The sequence below is a fragment of the Myxine glutinosa genome, chromosome 12 (genome assembly GCF_964187855.1).
Source record: "Myxine glutinosa chromosome 12, kmMyxGlut1.1, whole genome shotgun sequence".
NCBI classification, from domain to species: domain Eukaryota; kingdom Metazoa; phylum Chordata; class Myxini; order Myxiniformes; family Myxinidae; genus Myxine; species Myxine glutinosa.
In genome coordinates, this window is record NC_136272.1 from 26058443 (window position 1) to 26079476 (window position 21034).

Genomic DNA, 21034 nt, shown 5'->3' on the forward strand with positions numbered 1-21034 from the left:
GGGATACAAAACATAAACTGTTCAGCCTGGCGGTGGTATGTGCTCCACCGAGTGCCATTTAACCCTGCTTTTCGCTTTGCATGCGTGGGCCAATGAGTCGAAAAAGCATATTTTTGTACATTTACATTTGATAACATCCTAACCATAAAATATAATACCTAACAACCAAAAAAAGTGATATTTAAGCTGATTTCACATTTAAGTGAAAGCATTATATTAACAAAAAAGCAACACTAAAGTCGAGTGACGAAACGGTTAGCGATGTTATAGCAAAACAATGTTGCTAGAAGCAATGTTGTATGAGAACTTATTGTAGTACGAGACAGCATTTTCCATGTTGTGCAGAATGTCGGTGTTTTAAATGTTGCAAGATCAATGACTTGAACTCTAGCCAGACCAGAGGGATTTGGTCGGGGTTGCTTTTTGATGGAATGTTCCAAGTATAATTTTTTTTTCGCAGTGCTTAATAATGCAGTTTCCTTGACCTATCTGCACTCTGTTCAGTATGATCATCATGTGTACCATCCTGACCAACTGTGTATTCATGACAATGAGCGACCCTCCGCCTTGGTCCAAAACTGTCGAGTGTCTTCAAACTGGTTGTTGATGTGGTTGTTGTTTCTGTTTCTGGTGCTGTGAGTAATAAACCCTTATCTACACTCACTATACAGAAGTTATTTTTGAAATATTTTCCCTGTCTCTCACAGATATGTATTCACTGGAATCTACACATTCGAGTCCTTGGTGAAGATTCTTGCAAGAGGATTTTGTTTAGAATTTTCACTTTTCTACGGGATCCATGGAACTGGCTGGATTTTATGGTCATCACCATGGCGTAAGTTTTTATTTATTTATATATATATATATATATAAATATATATTCTTTGTTACCATGTTATCTTCAATCAGTATTGGAAAAAAAGGATTATTCATTAAGATCCTGATTGATAAAGATATTAATGTTCAATCAAACTGCACCAAGGTCATCCAGCAATATTAGCAAAACCTCCAGCACAATAACGTTAAGCATAATCAACCGAACCTCCTTGTTAAAAAAATAAGTCGTCCACAAAAAAGCCTCCAGCGAAAACCAATGTCAAACAGAAAAACCTTCCACACAAACCTCCAGTGCAATAACTTCCCGATTCGGGGTTCCTTCACGTGTTGGTCGAATCTGCAACTGCTCCTTCCACCTCAATCAACGCTACGTTTTTGGAACCGGATCCATGATATATTTCTGTTATATGTTCGGCCCTGTGTTGCTGTTTGTATTTTTCATACAATTTTTCCGTGTTAAATCGTAACTTGTGTTATATCGTCAAATTCGTTTTCGTGTAGCTCCGGCCTATAGCCGGGAGCAAATTTGTCTCGGTTCTGAAGTTGCTTCTTCTTCTGTAACCCCCCCCCCCCCCCCCCCCCCCCACAAATTTGTCTTTCTGCTTCTCTAACATTGTCCCTATTCCCCCTCCATTCTTCAAAAAATAAAACAATTACTCCAAAACGCTATCTTATTCTGCCTTCTACCTACACTTCCTGTACCTCTTTCTTTATCTCCCTTCTCTCAATATCTCAAGACTGAATCTTCATTGAAGGAAACACTTCTTCCTTTAAAAGCTTTAAAAAACTTATTAAAATGCTTTACATGCCCCATCATGAGTATCTCACGTGTTCTACTTCATCACGATCTATTCCTTCTCCACAAGGCATGTTTTGTAAAGTTCCCCCCCACCGCACCCTACCCTCTTCAAGTTTCATTCTTACCCCATCCTCTCCAAGCTTCCCCTCACCACACCCCTTTCCAAGCTTCTTCCTCACTCATCCTCTCCAAGCTTCCCCCAAACTCTCCTCCATCCTGCCCCTCTCATATTCCCCCAAATCCCACTCCTTCTCAGCTCCCTCCTCCCATCCCATCTTCCATTTGATTCTGCAAATGGACCAGACAGCATCAGCCCACACGGGTCCTAAAATTCTGCTCTGCCGTTCTATAACACCCTCTCTCTGTTCTTTTCACCCTCTATTTTGCTCAAGGGCATCTGCCTTGAGCTTGGAAATCAGCCAACATTAGGCTACCACTTTACACAAAAAGGTGCAAAAAGAGATCCTTGCAACTACAGACCAATCAGCCTGCTCCCAATCATCATCAGCACAGTCATGGAATCGATCATCGCTTCTGATATGAAATCCTTCCTGTTCTCCAATGGCTTGCTTTCTGATCATCAATTTGGATTCAGACCATGCCACTCTACTCTGGACATGCTCCTACTGCTGTCTCAACAATGGATGGAGGTCCTCAACACCATGCAGGAAATCAGAGCCGTCTCTCTTAACATATCTTGTGCCTTGGATAAGGTCTAGCACCCCACCCTGCTCACCAAACTCTCCTCTTATGGTATCCAAGGAAATCTCCACGCATGGCTCGAAGACTTCCTCTCCTGTCGTAATCAACGTGTGGCTCTAAATGGAATTCTCTCATCTCCTCTTTCTATCCAGGCTGGAGTTCCTCAAGGCAGTGTTCTGGGCCCTGTGTTTTTTTGGTCTTCATTAATGATCTCTCCGACTCTCTGGAAAATCCTCTTTATCTCTTTGCTGATGACTCCACCCTCTGCCGCTCCATATCTCAACCCTCAAATCGGCAGGCTGCTTCTTCTCTCTCTGCAGACCTGGATAAAATCACAAACTGGTCAAACAAGTGGAACACATCTTTCTATTCTGACAAATCTCACACCCTCACGATTTCTCTCCGAAAAAACTGTCTGGAAAACCTTTTCATCTAATTTCTCAACAAATCTCTCGAAGAAGTTAAGTCACTCAAGCTTTTGGGTCTCACTATCTGCCGTGGTTTCCCAGGAAAGATCATATTCCAACCTGGCTTCCAAAGCCAGTCGCCGACTGGGCATCCTCCGTCATGTGTAGTCCTTCCTTGGCACAACTGACCTCCTAACCACTTACAAAGCTTTCATTCGCATCTTGATATAGTAATGCTCTCACCTTTGGGCTGGTGCTCCTGCCTCACACCTAGCTCGGCTTCACGCTGTTGAAACCAAAGCTTTCAGAATCATTGGTATCTCCCACGATGAAGCTGATCCTGAGGGCCTTCCACTCTCTCGCCGCAGGCAGGTTGACTCTTTCTGTTTTTTTTACCAACTCCTCTCCGGTCTTGCACCCCCTACTCTGTATGTGGTCTGTCCCCGAAATATTCCTGCAGGATGCGAAAAATCTGTCAGCAACTTCTTCTGGTGAAACTGCCAAAGTCAGGACTCTCTGCTCACCTTCCCTTTCATTCCTCTTTTTTCCCGCCTCTGGAACAAACTCCCACACTCTCTTCAATCCCACTCCTCCCCCCAAGTCTTCAAAACAGCTGTCCACCACCATCTCTTATGTTCCCCCATCCAAAACCTTGATCTTTACTACCCCCATTAATCCACCCCAAATCCCCCTCTAAATTTTGTTTTCTTTCCTGAAAGTCCTTGTATTGTCCATCTTGTTTATCCTGTGTACTCAGCCCCAACCCTCTCCCTTCCACAGATCTCCCGATGTCCCTGTTTTCTACCGTTGTTGTGCTTCTCTCTCTCTCCCTCTCTCTCTCCCTCTTGTCTCCCGCTCCCTTTTTTATATGTTATATGTGTTAGCTCTTACATGAGCCTTGACTTGGTATCCAAAAAAAGGTCTGGTGGTTTCATGTCAAATAATATGGCGACTCCATAGGTCATGTGTTCATTGTGTGGAATGGTTCATCGAGATGAGCTCTGACACGTAAGCTCAGTGTAATTTCCGTGCAATGTATGTAAGGAATCCGCCATTGTAGACTAGTATCAGAGTGCTAAAAGAGGTTTATGGAAACTGGAAGTTGTCAGAGACAGAAAAGTACTGGTCAACCAAGCACAAGTTGAACGATTGCATGAATTATTTCAACAAAGTCCCAGAAAATCAATCCAATGCACATCCAGAGAACTGGGACTACCAACCATCACTGTCCACAGGATTTTGCATAAAAGTCTGAAGCTTTATGCCTATAAGATGCAGATGATGCAGGAACTCAACCAAAATGACGGACCCAAATGCAAGGTGTTTGCCTTGGAAATGCTCAGTCGCGAAGAGGATATCAGCCATGATGTCTCTTGGGCAAATCGCACGTCAAAGTTGGCCTCCAACGCCAGTCGCCGACTGGGCTTCCTCCATCGTGCAAGTCCTTTCTTGGCACACCTGAACTCCTATCCTCTTACAAGGCCTTCATCCACAGCTTGATCAAGTACTGCTCTTCCTTCAGGGCTGGTTCTCCTGCCTCACACTTTGCTCATCTTTATGCCATGGAAATAAGGCCTTCAAAGTGTTTGGAATTTCCTACAATGAAGCTGAGTCTATGGCTCTATCACTTCGCCATCACAGACAGGTCGGTGATCTCTGTCTTCCACCACCTCCTTTCTGGTTTGCACCCTCTGTTATTTCCATACATTGTCACTCCCCACTTACCCCCAAAACACACCCAGGCTTCTGCAGAGTGTACGCAGTCAACCATCAACTCCCTTCTGGTGAAACTCCCATAATCCAGAATCATTGTTCACCTCCACTCATTCGTTCCTCTCTTTTCCCACTTGTGGAACGACCTTCCACATTCTCTTCAATCCCATGAATCCCTCCAGTTATTCAAGACAGAAGAAAAGGAATGGTTTTAAAGCCCCATAACATTAGCCTCCAATGCAATAAAATGAACCTCCAGCATGATAACATTCAGTAAAATATAAAGATTTTGCACCTCTGGTACAATAACCTCCAAAAAATCCATTGGGCCCCTAACAAAATAACCACCAACACAAACAACCTAAATAGCTTCCAACAAAATACGCTGAAACTTCAGCTCCATCCCTCCCTCTTGCCTTTATCCAAATGATATAAATGATAATTTACTGTGCAAAATATGAAGGACCTCTACAAATTGACAAAAATTCCAATTTTGATGTTGCAGTACTCACCATCCATGTGGGTTGTGTGTCTGAGTTTGCTGCTAATTGTAAAACCAGAAATACTGATACTAAGGGCTTATGGAAAAGGGGGATAGGTTCTCGACGCATAAAATAACCATATTTCGACAAGAATATATGATGTAACAGTGCAATAAAGTAGATGTACAGTAAACTAAAAGCGAAATATTTAATTTGAACCATGTAATTTACATACGTGTATCGGAGTTAAACAACCCGTAACCATGTGAGGAATGAGATCGTTCTGCTATAAACCGAGGGAACAGGGAGAGGAAGCTGATGTGCTGTTTGTCTTTTAATCGCGCTTTAATTGCGCACTTCTCAATCGACCCGTTACCGAGTTTTTAAAACCAATTTACTAGTGCTTATTGAAGGTCCCAATGACCACGTACAGGTTTTCATTAATATTCACTACAACACAGAGAGCGGGTTAGAGAAAGGGAGATAGAGATAGAGATAGATAGATATAGATATATAGAGATAGATATAGATAGATAGAGATAGATAGAGATAGATAGATATAGATATAGATAGAGATAGATAGAGATATATAGAGATAGATAGAGATAGATAGAGATAGATAGAGATATAGATAGATAGATATAGATATAGATATATAGAGATATATAGAGATAGATAGAGATAGATATAGAGATAGATATAGAGATAGAGATAGATATAGATAGATAGAGATATATAGCGATATATAGAGATAGATAGAGATATATAGCGATATATAGAGATAGATAGAGATAGATAGAGATAGATAGAGATAGATAGAGATATACAGAGATAGATAGAGATAGATATACAGTCACGTGAAAAAGTAAGTACACCCCATGTAAAGTTTTGACTTTTTCAACATATTTCAACATACAGCTATTTGATCTTCATTTCAACAATATTGATAGATAAAGGTGATATAATATAACAAATATCATGGAACATTTACATTTTGTCGTCCATTGTATAATTTAAATAAACATAAATGCAAATTTCGCATGTGGAAAAAGTAAGTACACCCTTGGCTCTAATAGGTGGTATTGCCCCCTTTGGCAGAAACAACCTCAAGTAGGCATTTCTTATAACTGTCTACCAGTCTCTGACATCGACTGGGAGAAATTTTTGCCCACTCCTCCATGCAGAATTCTTTCAGCTGTGCGATGTTTGAGGGGTTTCTTGCATGCACAGCTCGTTTCAAATCCCCCCACAACATCTCGATGGGATTTAGATCCGGGCTTTGACTTGGCCATTCCAGAACCCTCCATTTCTTTCTTTTCAGCCATTCCTTGGTGGATTTACTGGTATGTTTAGGGTCATTGTCATGTTGCAAGTTCCGCTTTTGGTTGAGCTTCAACTTGCCGACAGATGGCCTCACATTATCCTCAAGCACCCTCTGGTACAATGAAGAATTCATAGTGGATTCTATGATGGTGAGCTGCCCAGGCCCTGATGCAGCAAAGCTGCCCCAAACCATAATATTTCCACCACCATGCTTTACAGTTGGTATCAGGTTCTTGTGGTCAAATGCTGTCTTTGGTTTTCGCCAAACATGTCTTCTGGTACTGTGGCCAAATAGCTCTACCTTTGACTCATCTGTCCAGAGCACATTGTTCCAGAAGTGCTGGTCTTTGCCTAGGTGTTCATTGGCAAACTTTAGTCTTGCCCTGATGTCTTTCTGGACAGCAAAGGTTTCGTCCAGGCACACCACCCATGTAGATCAAATGTGTGTAGCCTCTTTCTAATGGTAGACTCGTGCACTTTGACATCAACAGTGGCAAGAGCTACCTGTAGGTCACGTGATGACATTCTGGGGTTCTTAGAGACTTCTTTCAGCATCTTGCGGTCTGCTCTCAGGCTCAACTTGCTGGGGCGGCCTGGCCTGAACAAGTTGGCAGTTGTTTGGAATCTTCTCCACTTGTAGATGATCTTCCGGACAGTCGAATGATTGATTTCAAATTGTTTGGAGATCTTTTTAAATCCCTTCCCAGACTCGTAGGCATCTATAACCTTCTTTCTGAAGGCCTCCGAGAGCTCTTTTGATCTAGGCATGGTGACGCCGCACACTTCAACAACAAAGAGCAAACCAAACTAAATATCTGAGGTTTAAATAAGACAGGTTCCTCCAAGATCCTCTCTAACGATGTTCTAATCATTTGCACCTGAGCTGGTGCACCTAATTCTAATTTTAGGTGTTTGAAGTAGTGATAAATGTAGGGGTGTACTTACTTTATCCACATGCGAAATTTGCATTTATGTTTATTTAAATTATACAATGGACTACAAAATGTAAATGTTTCATGATATTTGTTATATTATATCACCTTTATCTATCAATATTGTTGAAATGAAGATCAAATAGCTGTGTATGTTGAGATATGTTGAAAAAGTCAAAACTTTACATGGGGTGTACTTACTTTTTCACGTGACTGTAGATATAGAGATAGATAGATAGAGATAGATATAGATATAGAGATAGAGATAGATATAGATATAGATAGATAGAGATAGATATAGATAGATAGAGATAGATAGAGATAGATATATATATATATATATATATATATATATATATATATATATATATATATATATATATATATATATATATACATACATACATACATACATACATACATACATACATACATACATACATACATACATACGCCAAAAAACTGAGGTGACAGATATATAATAAATCCCTTGTTGGGAATCACAACCAATCTTATCTATATAATCTTATTCTTTCATGAGGGGAACAGCAAGAGGTTAAAGAGCCAGATTAGAGAATGTAACCTGAGCTCGAGGGAGCGATTTTTCCGAGCTGCGACTCGACCCACAAATAGTCCTAAACCGAGAATGGTGGAACAACAATGGCGAATGTTTACTGTATTTCATACAAGTCCTAAGAATTCATTTGTCATCCTCAATTCTGACTCATGATCTTTATTGCCCCCGTTAACCTTTCCTAACCCACCCATCTTGCTAGTTTCAGTGTTTCCATCCCTCCTCCTTCTCCTCTTTTCCTGTTCGTTCATTCCCTTGATGTTTGTCCCACTGTCAGTTCTACCTTGCTCGTCCATGAGTCTTGCTCCTGTAAAGAAAAGAAAAGAAAAAGTACTCCCGAATGCAATCTATGCTTCCTCCTAGGTACCTGACAGAGTTTGTGGACTTGGGAAACGTTTCTGCTCTGAGAACGTTCCGAGTGTTGCGAGCTCTCAAGACAATCTCAGTCATTCCTGGTGCGCTTCAATTGTCCTGTATTCTTTTGAATGTCTATTTATTTTCTAGTTATAGCTTTTATCACTGCAGGTTTCATGGTTATTGCACTTGTAATACAGCATACTATATAGATTCCGTTGTTGCTTAGTTCTTTTAGTATTTGGTCAAGCCTTGAAATGTTTTTTCATTTTCCAATAATTATGCTTTAAATTTGCCCAAAAGTATTATAATTGGGGAATGAAAATGTTGCAATCAAGAATACAACAGCATAATGTGTTTCATACTATTAGGGGCTATCTCTTTGTTACTTACGAGCAGAGTACCCGCCCTATAGGCGATCCCATGGGCGATCTTGTTCCAAGCGTGCAACACATTTTTCTGCCATCGGATATTTTCTGCTGACACAACTACTTTGCCTTGGATTTCTTGCAGATTTCCTTTGGTAATATTGCTTTTGCTGATTTCTGTTCGACTTAGGTGTCCTTGGTTTTTGAGGCATCTCAATTTTCCAGAAAATAAAATAAAACATCAAACGTCACCCCAGCTAACAATAACCACAACCAACCCACACCCACCTCTTTCCACTCCTCTTCACAATCCCCTCACAATCCTCTATCAAGCATCACCCTACCTAACAATATCAACAACAACCTCACACCCATCCCCCTCACCCCCACTCCACTTCCCCCCACAATCCTCCTTCAACCGTCACCCTTGCTAACAATACCCCACGACCACCCACACGCCCCACCCCATCAGTATCGAATTCGAGCTCGCAATACGCCGTTTCTCTATGTACCGTCACCGGAAGGATTACGGTGAGTTCACAATGTGATGTCACTGGCAATCTCGAAAATCGACAATCTAGGATTTTTGTGATTGGCAAATAAAAAAAAAATTCCCTTCAAATTAGACCGTGATTAATGACTGCCAATGGTATTTCAGGAAAAAAAATGCGTTTGGGTTCCCCTTTCAGGGTCATTTGGGTCTTCAGGGTCTTTTCAGTCTATTGGGTCTTCAGGGTCTTTTCAGTCTTTGGGGTTTTTTCGGATTTGGGGTCTTTTCATTCTTTGGAGTTTTTTTGAGACTTTAAGGATCTTTGGGGTATTTTGGGTGTTTGGGGTTTTCAATGGTCTTTGGGGTCCTTTGTGTCTTTTCGACCTTTTGGGTCTTTCAGGGTCTTCAAGGTATTTTTGTCTTTTTGATATTTTGGGTCTTCAAGGATCTTTGGGTTATTTTGAGTATTTTGGGTCTTCAGGGTCTGTTTGGTCTTTTTGGTTCTCTGGGTCTTCGGAGTCTTTAACGGTCTTTGGAGTATTTTGGGTCTTTTGTGTCTTTTGGGTCTTCAGGATATTTAAGGGTCTTTAGGGTCTTTTTGTTATCTTGGGTCTTTGGGGTCTTTAAGGGTCTTCTGGGTATTTTGGGTCTTCATAGTTGTTAAGGGTCTTTGGAATATTTTCAGTCTTTGGGGTCTTTTATGTCTTTGTGGTCTTTTTGGTCTCCTGGGTCTTTTCAGTATTTTAGGTCTTGAGGTTCTTTTAGGTCTTTAAGGGTCTTTGGAGTATTTTGGGTATTCGGGGTCTTTCACGTCTTCAGGGTATTTTTGTTATCTTGGGTCTTTAACGGTCTTCAGTGTCTTTTGGGTCTTCGGGGTTGTTAAGGGTCTTTGGAATATTTTCAGTCTTTGGGGTATTTTAGGTCATCAGGGTATTTTGGGTCTTCAGGGTCCACTGGGTCTTTGGGGTCTTTTTGTTCCTCTGGGCCTTTTGGGTCTTCTGGTGACTTTAGGTTAAGTATTTCAGGTTACATTTGTGGGTGGAGTCACATCAGCTGTCCAACCAATGGGTGAAGAGCGGACATACAAACACTTTCTCCATTATATATCGATTCTTCAGGAAGGCAGAGTGGTTCAGTTCCAACTGTGCAGCAAGCGTACAAGGGGAGGAGAGAGGGTTCTTCTGTTTGATGTACAAATGCTCAAGTAACAAAGGCAGGAAGGCGATTTGAAGGTTTGATTTGCCGTTCTAGGCGAAACATAGAAAACTAGACCGACGCTCGGTAGAGAGCATACCTCCACCAGGCAGAACAGTTTACATTTTGTATCCCACTGATTGGCTGGATCTGCCATCGAATTGGCATGTTCTTGTCACCTACCCAACTCATCCACCAAGTTTTGTTATAACCCGTCCACAACTTTTTGAGATATCGTGCTATCGTTTTTGGCCCCATGTATGGTGGTCACCTTGAAAAAGTTTTGAATTCTCATGTCTGGGTCTTCACCAAGATTGAATCAATTCGACCTTGTCACACACCCAACCTGTCCCCAAATTTTGTCCGAATCCATCCATAACTTTTTGAGATATCCTGCTCATAGACAGGCAGAAAACAGACAGGGGTGTAAACATAACCTCCGTCCACCTTCGGTAGGACAGGTAACGATCATTATTCGAGTGTCTTTATCAATATTCTTCAGATTAGGAACAAGCCAAATTAAATGGAGGGAAGAAGGTAAATGCATACAACGAACTATACCCCAGCGTACCATACGTGGCCTGTTGTTTTTGAACACTTATATTCATATATTTCACTGTAAACACAATGAACAATCTCGTTCTTCTCAGATATAATACTAACACTTAATGAGTCCGATGATCTAACTGTTGAGAGAGCTCTACATACAATTCTGCGATAAAACCATCAGTCTTTTGAAACATAATGAATATGCCTAAGTTATTGCGTATTTCTCGATTTTATATTACTAATGCCTCACCAGCTTTGCCTTTGCATCATCATAACTCTACATAATTACCCATGATTGTGATTCTTTGTCGCAAAGCTCTATAGCATTCTGTATCTTAAAAAAACAACAAACAAAACCATTATTTTGTGATCATTTCCTTATCTAATACCAAAAGTCGTTTACTGTCAAAAAGCTACTTTTTCTAAACTGGAACAATACTACGTACATGCACAGTTTGTCGTAGCTTTATCAACTACCAAGGAATGTGACAATTTTTCACACAGCCAAATTTTGCATCGTGATCTGTGGACATGTCCAGCACAGAGATTTAAAATAACTTATTTATTCTACTTATCTACACTTGGATTCACCTCTAGTATTCCTTGCTGATGTCTGTTTTTTGTCTATTGGCAGTCTAAGTTTATTAACCCCTGCTTTACTTAGCCTGAAATAGGGGCTTATGGATTGGGTCTTGGCCGTCCGTCCGTGCGTGCGTCTGCAACCATATCTCGGACATGTATGGACCAATTTTGTTCATATTTGGCAGAAAGACAATACATAACGGTATACATAAGCACATCATTTTGTTTCGTGATGCGATCAAAGATGGCCGACTGGCAGACATTTTAGTTGTAAAAACCCCGGTGTTGAACATGTCCTCAACCATTTCTCACGACTTGCATTTTCCGATCTTGTTGAATCCTGGCACACAGATAATGAATGATCACTTACATATGCACATCTTTTTTCGAGATCAGTTTCAAGATGACCGAATGGCGGCCATTTTGTTACTTAAACGTGTCCCCAACCATTTCTCGACATGCATGGACAGATTTTGTTGAAACTTGGGACAAAGACAATGCATGAGAGTATACATATGCAGAAGGTTTTGTTTTGTAATCCGACCAAAGATGGCCGACTGGTGGCCTTTAACTCTGTACAGCAAAATTACTAAAATCATGGGGGTTATGACTTTTTATGTCTTTTTCTCCTTGTTATTTTGGTTATGATGAATTAGCTATTCCTTATGCAATAGTTTAACACAATACTCGAACTGAGAAGTGACCCCCAATTTATATACACGGCATGCCGATGTTTCAAAACTACAATGTAGGGATTTTTAGGCCGTTGTAATGTTTAATAATAAGGGGGATGAAACGGTAGTATAGTACAAAATGGCAAATTTCCAAATGTGTACATCATAATGTAGGTCTGGGGTGGTGGGGGAGGGATGGTCAGAACACTCTATACAAGGAAGTGTGATTGGGGAAGGGGGATGGGGGGTTAATATTTTCTTATTTGTTTTGTTTCCCTGTAAGAGCGAGGCTCATGGAAGAGCAAGGTTTAACTAACAGTGGGGTCGAGGGGAAACAATTGTGCACAAACAGAAATGGAATGAATGAACAGGAAAATAAAGAAAGAGAAGGAGAGAGAGAGAGTAGGGGAGAAAACACTGAAATCAGCAAGTAAGAGGGTTGAGTTAGGAAGGGTTAATGTGGCTAATAATAATTATTGTGGGTAAGCACTATGGGACAAGGATGTGGGGTGACATTATATGATGGTTCACTGCCTACTTGAAGCCATGGAAGGGGGAGTGGGTCAAATCGGAGAAGAGGATACAGCAATATCGGAGCAGAGGCGGTAAAAAAACCAGATATCACCATCCTGTCTGCGACCTTGTGCTATGTCCTCATCGCAGGAGATTCCAATGATGTTGAGAGTTTAGATTCCACAGAATCGAGGAAAAACAGATGTGATGCTGGGGCGCCAAGCTATAGTGGAGAGCCGTACTCCATTGAGCTATGGACAAAGGCGTTGTAGACTGTGAGTAGCTTTAATTTCCCAAGGAAAGATTTGAATCATCTGAGGGTGCTCAGTCTGCAGCCGGCTTTGGAGGACGGTTTGCTATGTGGTTGACCCAAGATAGGTCCTGGTTGATGATGAGGCCGGTGGGTTCAAGGGGCTGAACCTCTTCCAGTGACTGACCATGGAAATAGATAGGTGGGTTAGTTTGATGATCCTTCTGGAGCTACAGAGTTAGTGAGATTTTCCAGGATTGAAGGGAGACTTGGAGTGGATGAAGTTAAAAATCAAGGAATTATGGTGGCCTAAGATGCCACAGGCAGAGAGTATGGCAACCAAAGCAGGATATTTAAAAAAAAAAATTGTACACAAGATCGAGGCTCGTGTAAGAGCTAACATTAATCACAAAAAGACAAACTGACATATAAAACATAAGATAAAGGGAGCGGGAGACAAGATGGGGAGAGAGAGGGAAGCACACAAGTACAACATTTGAGAACAGGGACATCAGGGGAGATCTGTGGGAGGGAGAGGGCTTGGGGGGAGGAGGCACGGGAAGGGGGGGGAGGAGGGGTGGGAGAGGTATAAAACATATGGACACTGCTAGGACTTCCAGGAAAGAAGTCGGAATTTAAAAAAAGTGGATCTGGGGTGAATTAACAGGGGTAGAAAATATCAAGGTTTTGGATGGGGGAAGACAAGAGATGGCGGTGAACAGCTGTTTTAAAGACCTGGAGGGAGGAGTGGGATTGAATAGAGTGAGGGAGTTTGTTCCAGAGGCGGGAGAAAAGAAGAATGAAAGAGTGAAGGTGAGTCGAGAGTCTTGATTTTAGCAGTTTAACCATATGAGGTTGCAGGCAGATCTTGCAGAGGGTTGCAGGCAGATCTTGTGCGATCTGTAGGAATATTTGGGGGGACAGAGCACAGACAGAGCTGGGGGAGCTAGGCCGGAGAGGAGTCTGAAGAAGACAAAGACCACCAGTCTGCCTGCGGTGAGTGAGTGAAAGGCCCTCGGAGTTAGCTTCATCGCAGGAGATTCCAATGATTCTGAAAACTTTGGTTTCAACAGCGTAAAGTCGAGCTAGGTGTGAGGAAGGAGCACCAGCCCAGAGGGGAGAACAGTATTCCATTGAGAATGATGCCAGACTTTGCTGAATGCCAGAGACATTTCAAAGGCGACGGGCCTGATTGAGATTTATAGCCTCCAAACATTGCTCCTGATTGCGATTTAGGGCCTCTAAGTATTGCGAAAGAGCAGCAGCAGCATATACAAAGTTGAGTGACCAGGATGGGATCTAAACTGATTGTCATTGATCAGGCTGTTTGAAAACAAAAAAGACTTGACATTAGCAGGAATGATGGTAGGCTTTACCTCTAATTGTAAGGAAGCTCACTAGCCTTGTCATTAATAGGATCTGTTTTTATACTGTTCTTGTAGACAGGAGTGGTATTTGCTGACTTCCAGACCAATGGAAGGTAGCCAAAGGAGAAGGACAGACTTAATAAGAGAGAGAAAGGGGAAGCAAAAACAGCAGAGAAAGATTTGTAGGATTTGAGAACATGGGCATTCTTGTTAGCTGGGTGCATTGTGAAGCATGTGTGAGGCTGGACAGAACCCTCTCTACCTTCTCAGGAGAAAGGTATGCAATGTCCATTAGGCAGTGGGTTATGAGCAAGTAAAAAGGTGGCAGAGCTGATGGGTTGGGTACTTGAGATTTGGAGGCAAATGCAGAGTTTAGACCTTTTGCATTAACTTGGGCAGAGTTTTCAATAATGCCATTTGAAGTGAGAGAGAGAGGATGGAGAGGGAGCATATACCAGAGACGGACATGACAAGGAGCCACCATGACTTGGAGGAAAGAGACTGGTTGAACCGTTCCGCCTTGAGATTTGCAAGATGGTGTTTTCTGACATGCCTCAAGATGGACACACGTTGTTTCGAGTGTTACAGAATGAACAAAAGTTACACAAGGATACACCAGGAACTTTGGCGCAGTTGGAGCCAGTGCTGCACCAACCAAAGTCTCCTCACGCATCCACATATAAGCCACCTATCAACCACACAAGTCAATATCCCCATACCCTTCTATCTCCAATGCTTTAAGGCACCTACAGTGCATTCAGAAAGTATTCAGACCCCTTCACTTTTTTCACATTTTGTTCTGTTGCAGCCTTATGCTGAAATCGTTAAAATTCATTTTTTCCCTCATCAATCTACACTCAATGCCCCATAATGACAAAGAGAAAACAGGATTTTAGAAAGTTTTGCAAATTTATTAAAAATAAAAAACTAAAATATCACATTGACATAAGTATTCATACCCTTTGCTATGACACTTGAAATTTAGCTCAGGTGCCTCCCATTTCTCTTGATCATCTTTGAGATGTTTCTACACCTTGATTGGAGTCCACCTGCGGTAAATTCAATTGATTGGACATGATTTGGAAAGGCACACACCTGTCTATATAAGGTCTCACAGCTGACAATGCATATCAGAGCAAAAACCAAGCCATGAGGTCGAAGGAATTGCCTACAGAGCTCAGAGACAGGATTGTGTCGAGGCACAGATCTGGGGAAGCCTACAAAAAAAATTCTGCTGCATTGAAAGTTCCCAAGAGCACAGTGGCCTCCATAATTCTTAAATGGAAGAAGTTTGGAACAACCAGGACTCTTCCGAGAGCTGGCCGCCCGGCCAAACTGAGCAATCGGGGGAGAAGGGCCTTGGTAATAGAGGTGGCCAAGAACCCGATGGTCACTCTGGCTGAGCTCCAGAGATCCTGTGTGGAGATGGGAGAAACTTCCAGAAGGACAACCATCACTGCAACACCCCACCGATCTGGGCTTTATGGCAGAGTGGCCAGACGGAAGCCTCTCCTCGGTGAAAGACACATAAAAGCCCGCTTGGAGTTTGCAAAAAAGCACCTAAAGGACTCTCAGACTGTGAGAAACAAGATTCTGTGGTCTGATGAAACCAAGATTGAACTGTTTGGCCTCAATTATAAGCGTCATGTCTGGAGGAAACCAGGCACCGCTCATCACCTGCCCAATACCACCCCAACGGTGAAGCATGGTGGTGGCAGCATCATGCTGTGGGGGTGTTTTTCAGCAACAGGGACTGGGGGACTGTTCAGGGTTGAGGGAACAATGAACGGAGCAAAGTACAGAGATATCCTTAATGAAAACCTGAAACAGAGCGCTCAGGACCTCAGACTGGGCCGAAGGTTCACCTTCCAACAGGACAGTGACCCTAAGCACACAGCCAAGACAACGCATGAGTGTCTTAGGGACAACTCTGTGATGGTCCTTGAGTGGCCCAGCCAGAGCCCTGACTTGAACCCAATCGAACATCTATGGAGAGACCTGAAAATAGCTGTTCACCGACGGTCCCCATCCAACCTGACAGAGCTTGAGAGGATTTGCAGAGAAGAATGGCAGAAAATCCCCAAATCCAGGTGTGCAAAGCTTGTCGCGTCATATCCAAGAGGACTCGAGGCTGTAATCGCTGCCAAAAGTGCTTCAGCTAAGTACTGAGTTAAGGGTCTGAATACTTATGTCAATGAGATATTTCGGATTTTTTCTTTTTAATAAATTTGCAAAACTTTCTAAAATCCTGTTTTCTCTTTGTCATTATGGGGTATTGAGTGTAGATTGATGAGGGAAGAAATGAATTTAAACGATTTCAGCAAAAGGCTGCACCATAACAAAATGTGAAAAAAGTGAAGGGGTCTGAATACTTTCTGAATGCACTGTATTTAATTCTCATTTAAATGTATCCACCCCTCCGCTGCCACTATCTTTTCAGGGAGACAATTCCATGCATTAACCACTCTCTGATTGAAAGACCCTGCCTTGGAACTGTCCTAATGTGTGTGTGTGTGTGTATATATATATTTCAATGTCACCCTCAAGCTATGACCCCTGGGCCTAGCACTGTCCACACTCCTGAAAACTGCACTGCACCTATCCTGTCCACATCTTTCATTATGTTAAACATCTGACCCCTCGCAATTGCCTTCTTTCCAATCTATCAAGTCGTGTCTTCAAACATTCCTCATAGCTTAGTCTAGTTAGGCCTGGAATCGATCTGGTAGCTCGACGATGTATCTGCTTTGTAGCAGCTGTGTCCTTCCTCAGATGCTGTGACCAAAACTGCACACAATATTCTAGATGATGGATCACTAAATTCCTATACAGTGTTAACCCCACTTATTGAGATTTATAATGTATCCACTTACCAATGCAACCTAAAAACATGTTAGCTTGACCTATAGCTGCCTGGAGTTGGGCTGTCTGCTTACCCTCATATCTATTAGCACCCCCAGATCCCTCTCCTGTGTGACATACTTTAAGATCGTCCTTGCATCATGTAATCCCTACCCATCCCCAGCACCTTATGTTTCTTTATCTTAAACTGCATTTGCCAATCTTTTAAAGTGTCTAGACTATAGTTTTCCTAGATCTGATCACCACCCTATCTGCTAACTACCTTACCTCCAAGCTTTAGTCTTACCTCCAAGTTATCTGCAAATTTAGAAAGTTGACTCTCAACCCCACAATCAAAATCATTGATTTAAATTATGAATAATAATGGTCCCGTGCTGATCCCTGAGGTTCTTCACTACTTCTTTGCAGCTAGACATCCTCCCACTCACAGCCACTCTTTGCTTCCTATCACTATTCAGTTTCCAATCCAGTTAGCTACCTGACCAGGCAATACACCAGCCCTCATCTTGGGGTACCTTATCAAATGCCTTCTGAAAGTCAAGATATACTAAGTCCACTGCACTTCCCTGATCCACTCAATCAGAAACGCCTTCATAGAACTCCAATAAATTTGGTAAACATCATCTCCCTTTGGTAAATCCATGCTTACTACCTTGAATTTGTTTGTATTTTTTCAAATGTTTCCCTACCCATTCCTTAATTAATGTCTCCAACACCTTTCCCACAAATGAAAGCAAGCTAATGGGTCTATAGTTCCCAAATTATTCTCTGGAACCTTTCTTAAGTTGCTTTCAGTCGCAGTAGCTTTCCATTTTGAGAAAGCAAGCTGCTTGTGTATTGCGTGAAACCACAAGCACTTGCGTATTGCTTGAGCAAGACATATTCTTAATTTGAATGCATCACCACATCTGTAAATATGCTCCGGTGCCTGCCCATGTCTGCCGGTGGGCAGCTCAGTCGACGTCGCTAAAGGGAACAGGCCATGTGGATTGCAGCTCAGAAGCAAAATGCAGGCAAAACTATCCCCACTCTATTCCATGCCTTCACTTCTCATTGCATCCTGGGCTTTGTCCACCTGTACAGAATGTTTAAGCTCAGTGATTTGAGTTCAGTGGACCATGCGCACAACAATATATATTGTTTCCCAATATTTTTGTGCGTAAAGTGGACAGGCATATCAAAGTTATTTGTGACGTGTTCTTGTGTTTGTGTCACCGCATTTTTTTTTGTTTTTTTTGTATACAAGATCGAGGCTCGTGAAAGAGCTAAAAGAGCATTTAGATTATTTTGGAGTGAAAGGCTTTATTTTTGAAATGTTGATCGTTTATTTTGACTTATTTTTTTAAGATCCATGATATGCAGAATCATTGAAATGTTAAAAAAGCCAATTAATGCATCCAATTTGTTTTTTCTCACACAGCGAATAATTTAAAAAAAAAATGTGATGGTTGCGCATCTATTTTGGCAGGCCTGAAAACTATCGTCGGAGCACTCATACAGTCGGTGAAGAAGCTGTCCGATGTGATGATTCTCACTGTGTTCTGCCTGAGCGTGTTTGCGCTTATTGGGCTGCAGCTCTTCATGGGCAATCTGCGGCGCAAATGCGTCCGCTGGCCATTGCCTAACAGCACCGTGGAGGCCATTATGGAAAGAAATGGAACGTTTGATTTTAACGCCTACATCACAAATAAAGGTGTGCCCTGCATGTTTTGGAGCATTGCTGCTACATTGCCATATATAATGTGCATGTTCTGATGTTAGTCATAATAGAAGTATCTTGGTGTTTGCATTGCTTGTACTGTTGTGGTAAAGAAAACTCAAACTCGAAGGACAAATAACCACCAGATGACACTCGGCTCATGGAATGTTGGAACACTTTTAGATAATAATACAAGACCAGAGCATAGAACAGCCCTCATAGCCAGAATGCTGACCATGTATATTATTGACATAACCACCCGAAGCACAACATGGCTTGCAGAGGGGTCGCAACATGAGGAAGTAGGTGCAGTTGTCACATTCTACTGGATTGGCAAGTCCAAGGACAGCCTCAACAGTCAGGTGTGGGATTTGCCATATGATCTAAATTGGCACGTAAACTTGACTCGTTTCCTTAGCGTGTCATTGACCGACTCACAGTACTTCGAAGAAGTCTTGCTGGAAACCAGAATGCGACTCTCATTAACCCCGATGCACCAACAATGACATACGTAGACGAGGTCAAAGAAGTATTCGACAATGATCTCAGCAGGATCATTAGAGGCATACCTCACCAGGCCAGACTCATCATCCTTGGTGATTTCAATGCCCAAGTTGGTACAGACTATAATACACAGAGGGGAGTACTGGGTATGGGAAGAGTAAATGCCAACGGCCCGCTCCTTCTCTCTAACTGCAGTATGTTTGTCCTCACCATCACAAATACAATCTTCCAACAAGAAAAAGAGCAATCAGAGATTGCAAACCCTCACCAGGATGTATTTTCAGTGGTTTTTAAGGCTTTTGTGTTAAAACAAATATGGCGGCCGAACCACGTGATCGATGACGTCATCATTATTTTTTCTCTCCACCAATTTATGCCTACATGACGCTCAAGAAATTTCATCTTGATCGGATGGAGTTTTGTACTTGTCGAATTATGATGTCATAATGGAGGCACCTATGACATCATCATTAACATATTTTATTCCCCATGGAGAGTTCTTTACAATGAGCCATATCTCAATTTTTTCTATTCAGCGCTTTCCGAGATATAGAGGTGCATTTTTTATAGATTTTTCCAAGATGGCGGCCGAACCACGTGACCTATGACGTCATAATTATCATTTAAAAATTATACAGGTGGAGTTGCACCTATGGTGAAAATTTCCTGTCAATCGGACCAACGGTTGCAGTCATATTCTGTGCGGATAAACAGACAAACAAACAAACATGAAGACGTCATGTGGAGCACGATACTTGTAAAATCCGCCCCCCCCCCACCCCCAAGAAAAAAAATTCCATCGATACAGCAAATTGTCCATTTAATCAAGTTTAAAACTGACAATCTTGATCAAAGCTCGGGTCAATAGGATGAAAAGTGACGATTTTTCAGATGAAAAATGATGATTTTGTAAGGTTGACCTTGAGTTGACCTTTGACCTTTTGACTTCAAAAATAGTTAGTTTCCCTATTTAGTGACTCAATGTGCAAATGCTGTTCAATTTTCAAGTCAATCGGATGAAAATTTAGCATTTTAAAAACTTGGCCTATGTTGACCTTTTGGCCTATGTTGACCTCAAAAATAGTTGGTGGTTGAATTCAGTGACCAGATATGCAAGTCATCTTCAAACCTCAATTCAATTAGATGAAAATTGAGGATTTTAGAAATTTGGCCTATGTTGACCTTTTGGCCTATGTTGACCTTTTGGCCTCTGTTGACCTCAAAAATACTTGGTGGTTGAATTCAGTGACCAGATATGCAAGTTCTCTTCAAATTTCAAGTCAATCGGATGAAAATTGAGGATTTTAGAAATTTGGCATATATTGACCTTTTGGCCTATTTTTTTTTTTTTTTTTTTGGTATACATAATCGAGGCTCGTGAAAGAGCTAAGGCCATAAAGCAGCTGTCTGTGGGCAAGTCTCCCGAAGTCTATGCAATTCCACCTGAAGTATTCAAGTACAAAGGAGCTCACATGGTTAGGAAACTCACTAGTCTCTTCAGCTTAATCTGGAACCAAGGCATTGTGCCCAAAGGTTACAAGGATTCTTCCATAATTCACCTGTACAAACGGAAGGGGGTAAGTCTATCTGTGACGACCATTATTCTCAATGGGATTGGCACTCTTTTTATAGACCGATTATATATCAGTGTGGCTTGCATGCTGGACGAGGAACAGTAGACATGATCTTTGCAGCACGTCAAATTCAAGAAAAGTCGAGTGAACAGAACAAGAACCTCTACATGGTGTTTGTTGACCTGACCAAGGCCTTCAACACAGTAAACCTTGAAGGCCCGTGTAAGGTGCTCTACAAATATGGCTGCAATGAAAAGATGATCAGGTTATCCACTCCTTTCATGA

General features: G+C 41.8%; 1 protein-coding gene across 1 annotated transcript in view; it reads left to right on the forward strand.

The window, feature by feature from the left end:
- LOC137438074 (sodium channel protein type 1 subunit alpha-like) overlaps positions 1-21034 on the forward strand; it is a 259043-nt gene that overhangs the window by 70420 nt on the left and 167589 nt on the right. Inside the window, 5 exon segments of the mRNA XM_078766607.1 lie at positions 496-585; positions 708-766; positions 769-835; positions 8133-8224; positions 18441-18665. Of these exon segments, the coding sequence (XP_078622733.1) occupies positions 496-585; positions 708-766; positions 769-835; positions 8133-8224; positions 18441-18665 (533 nt within the window).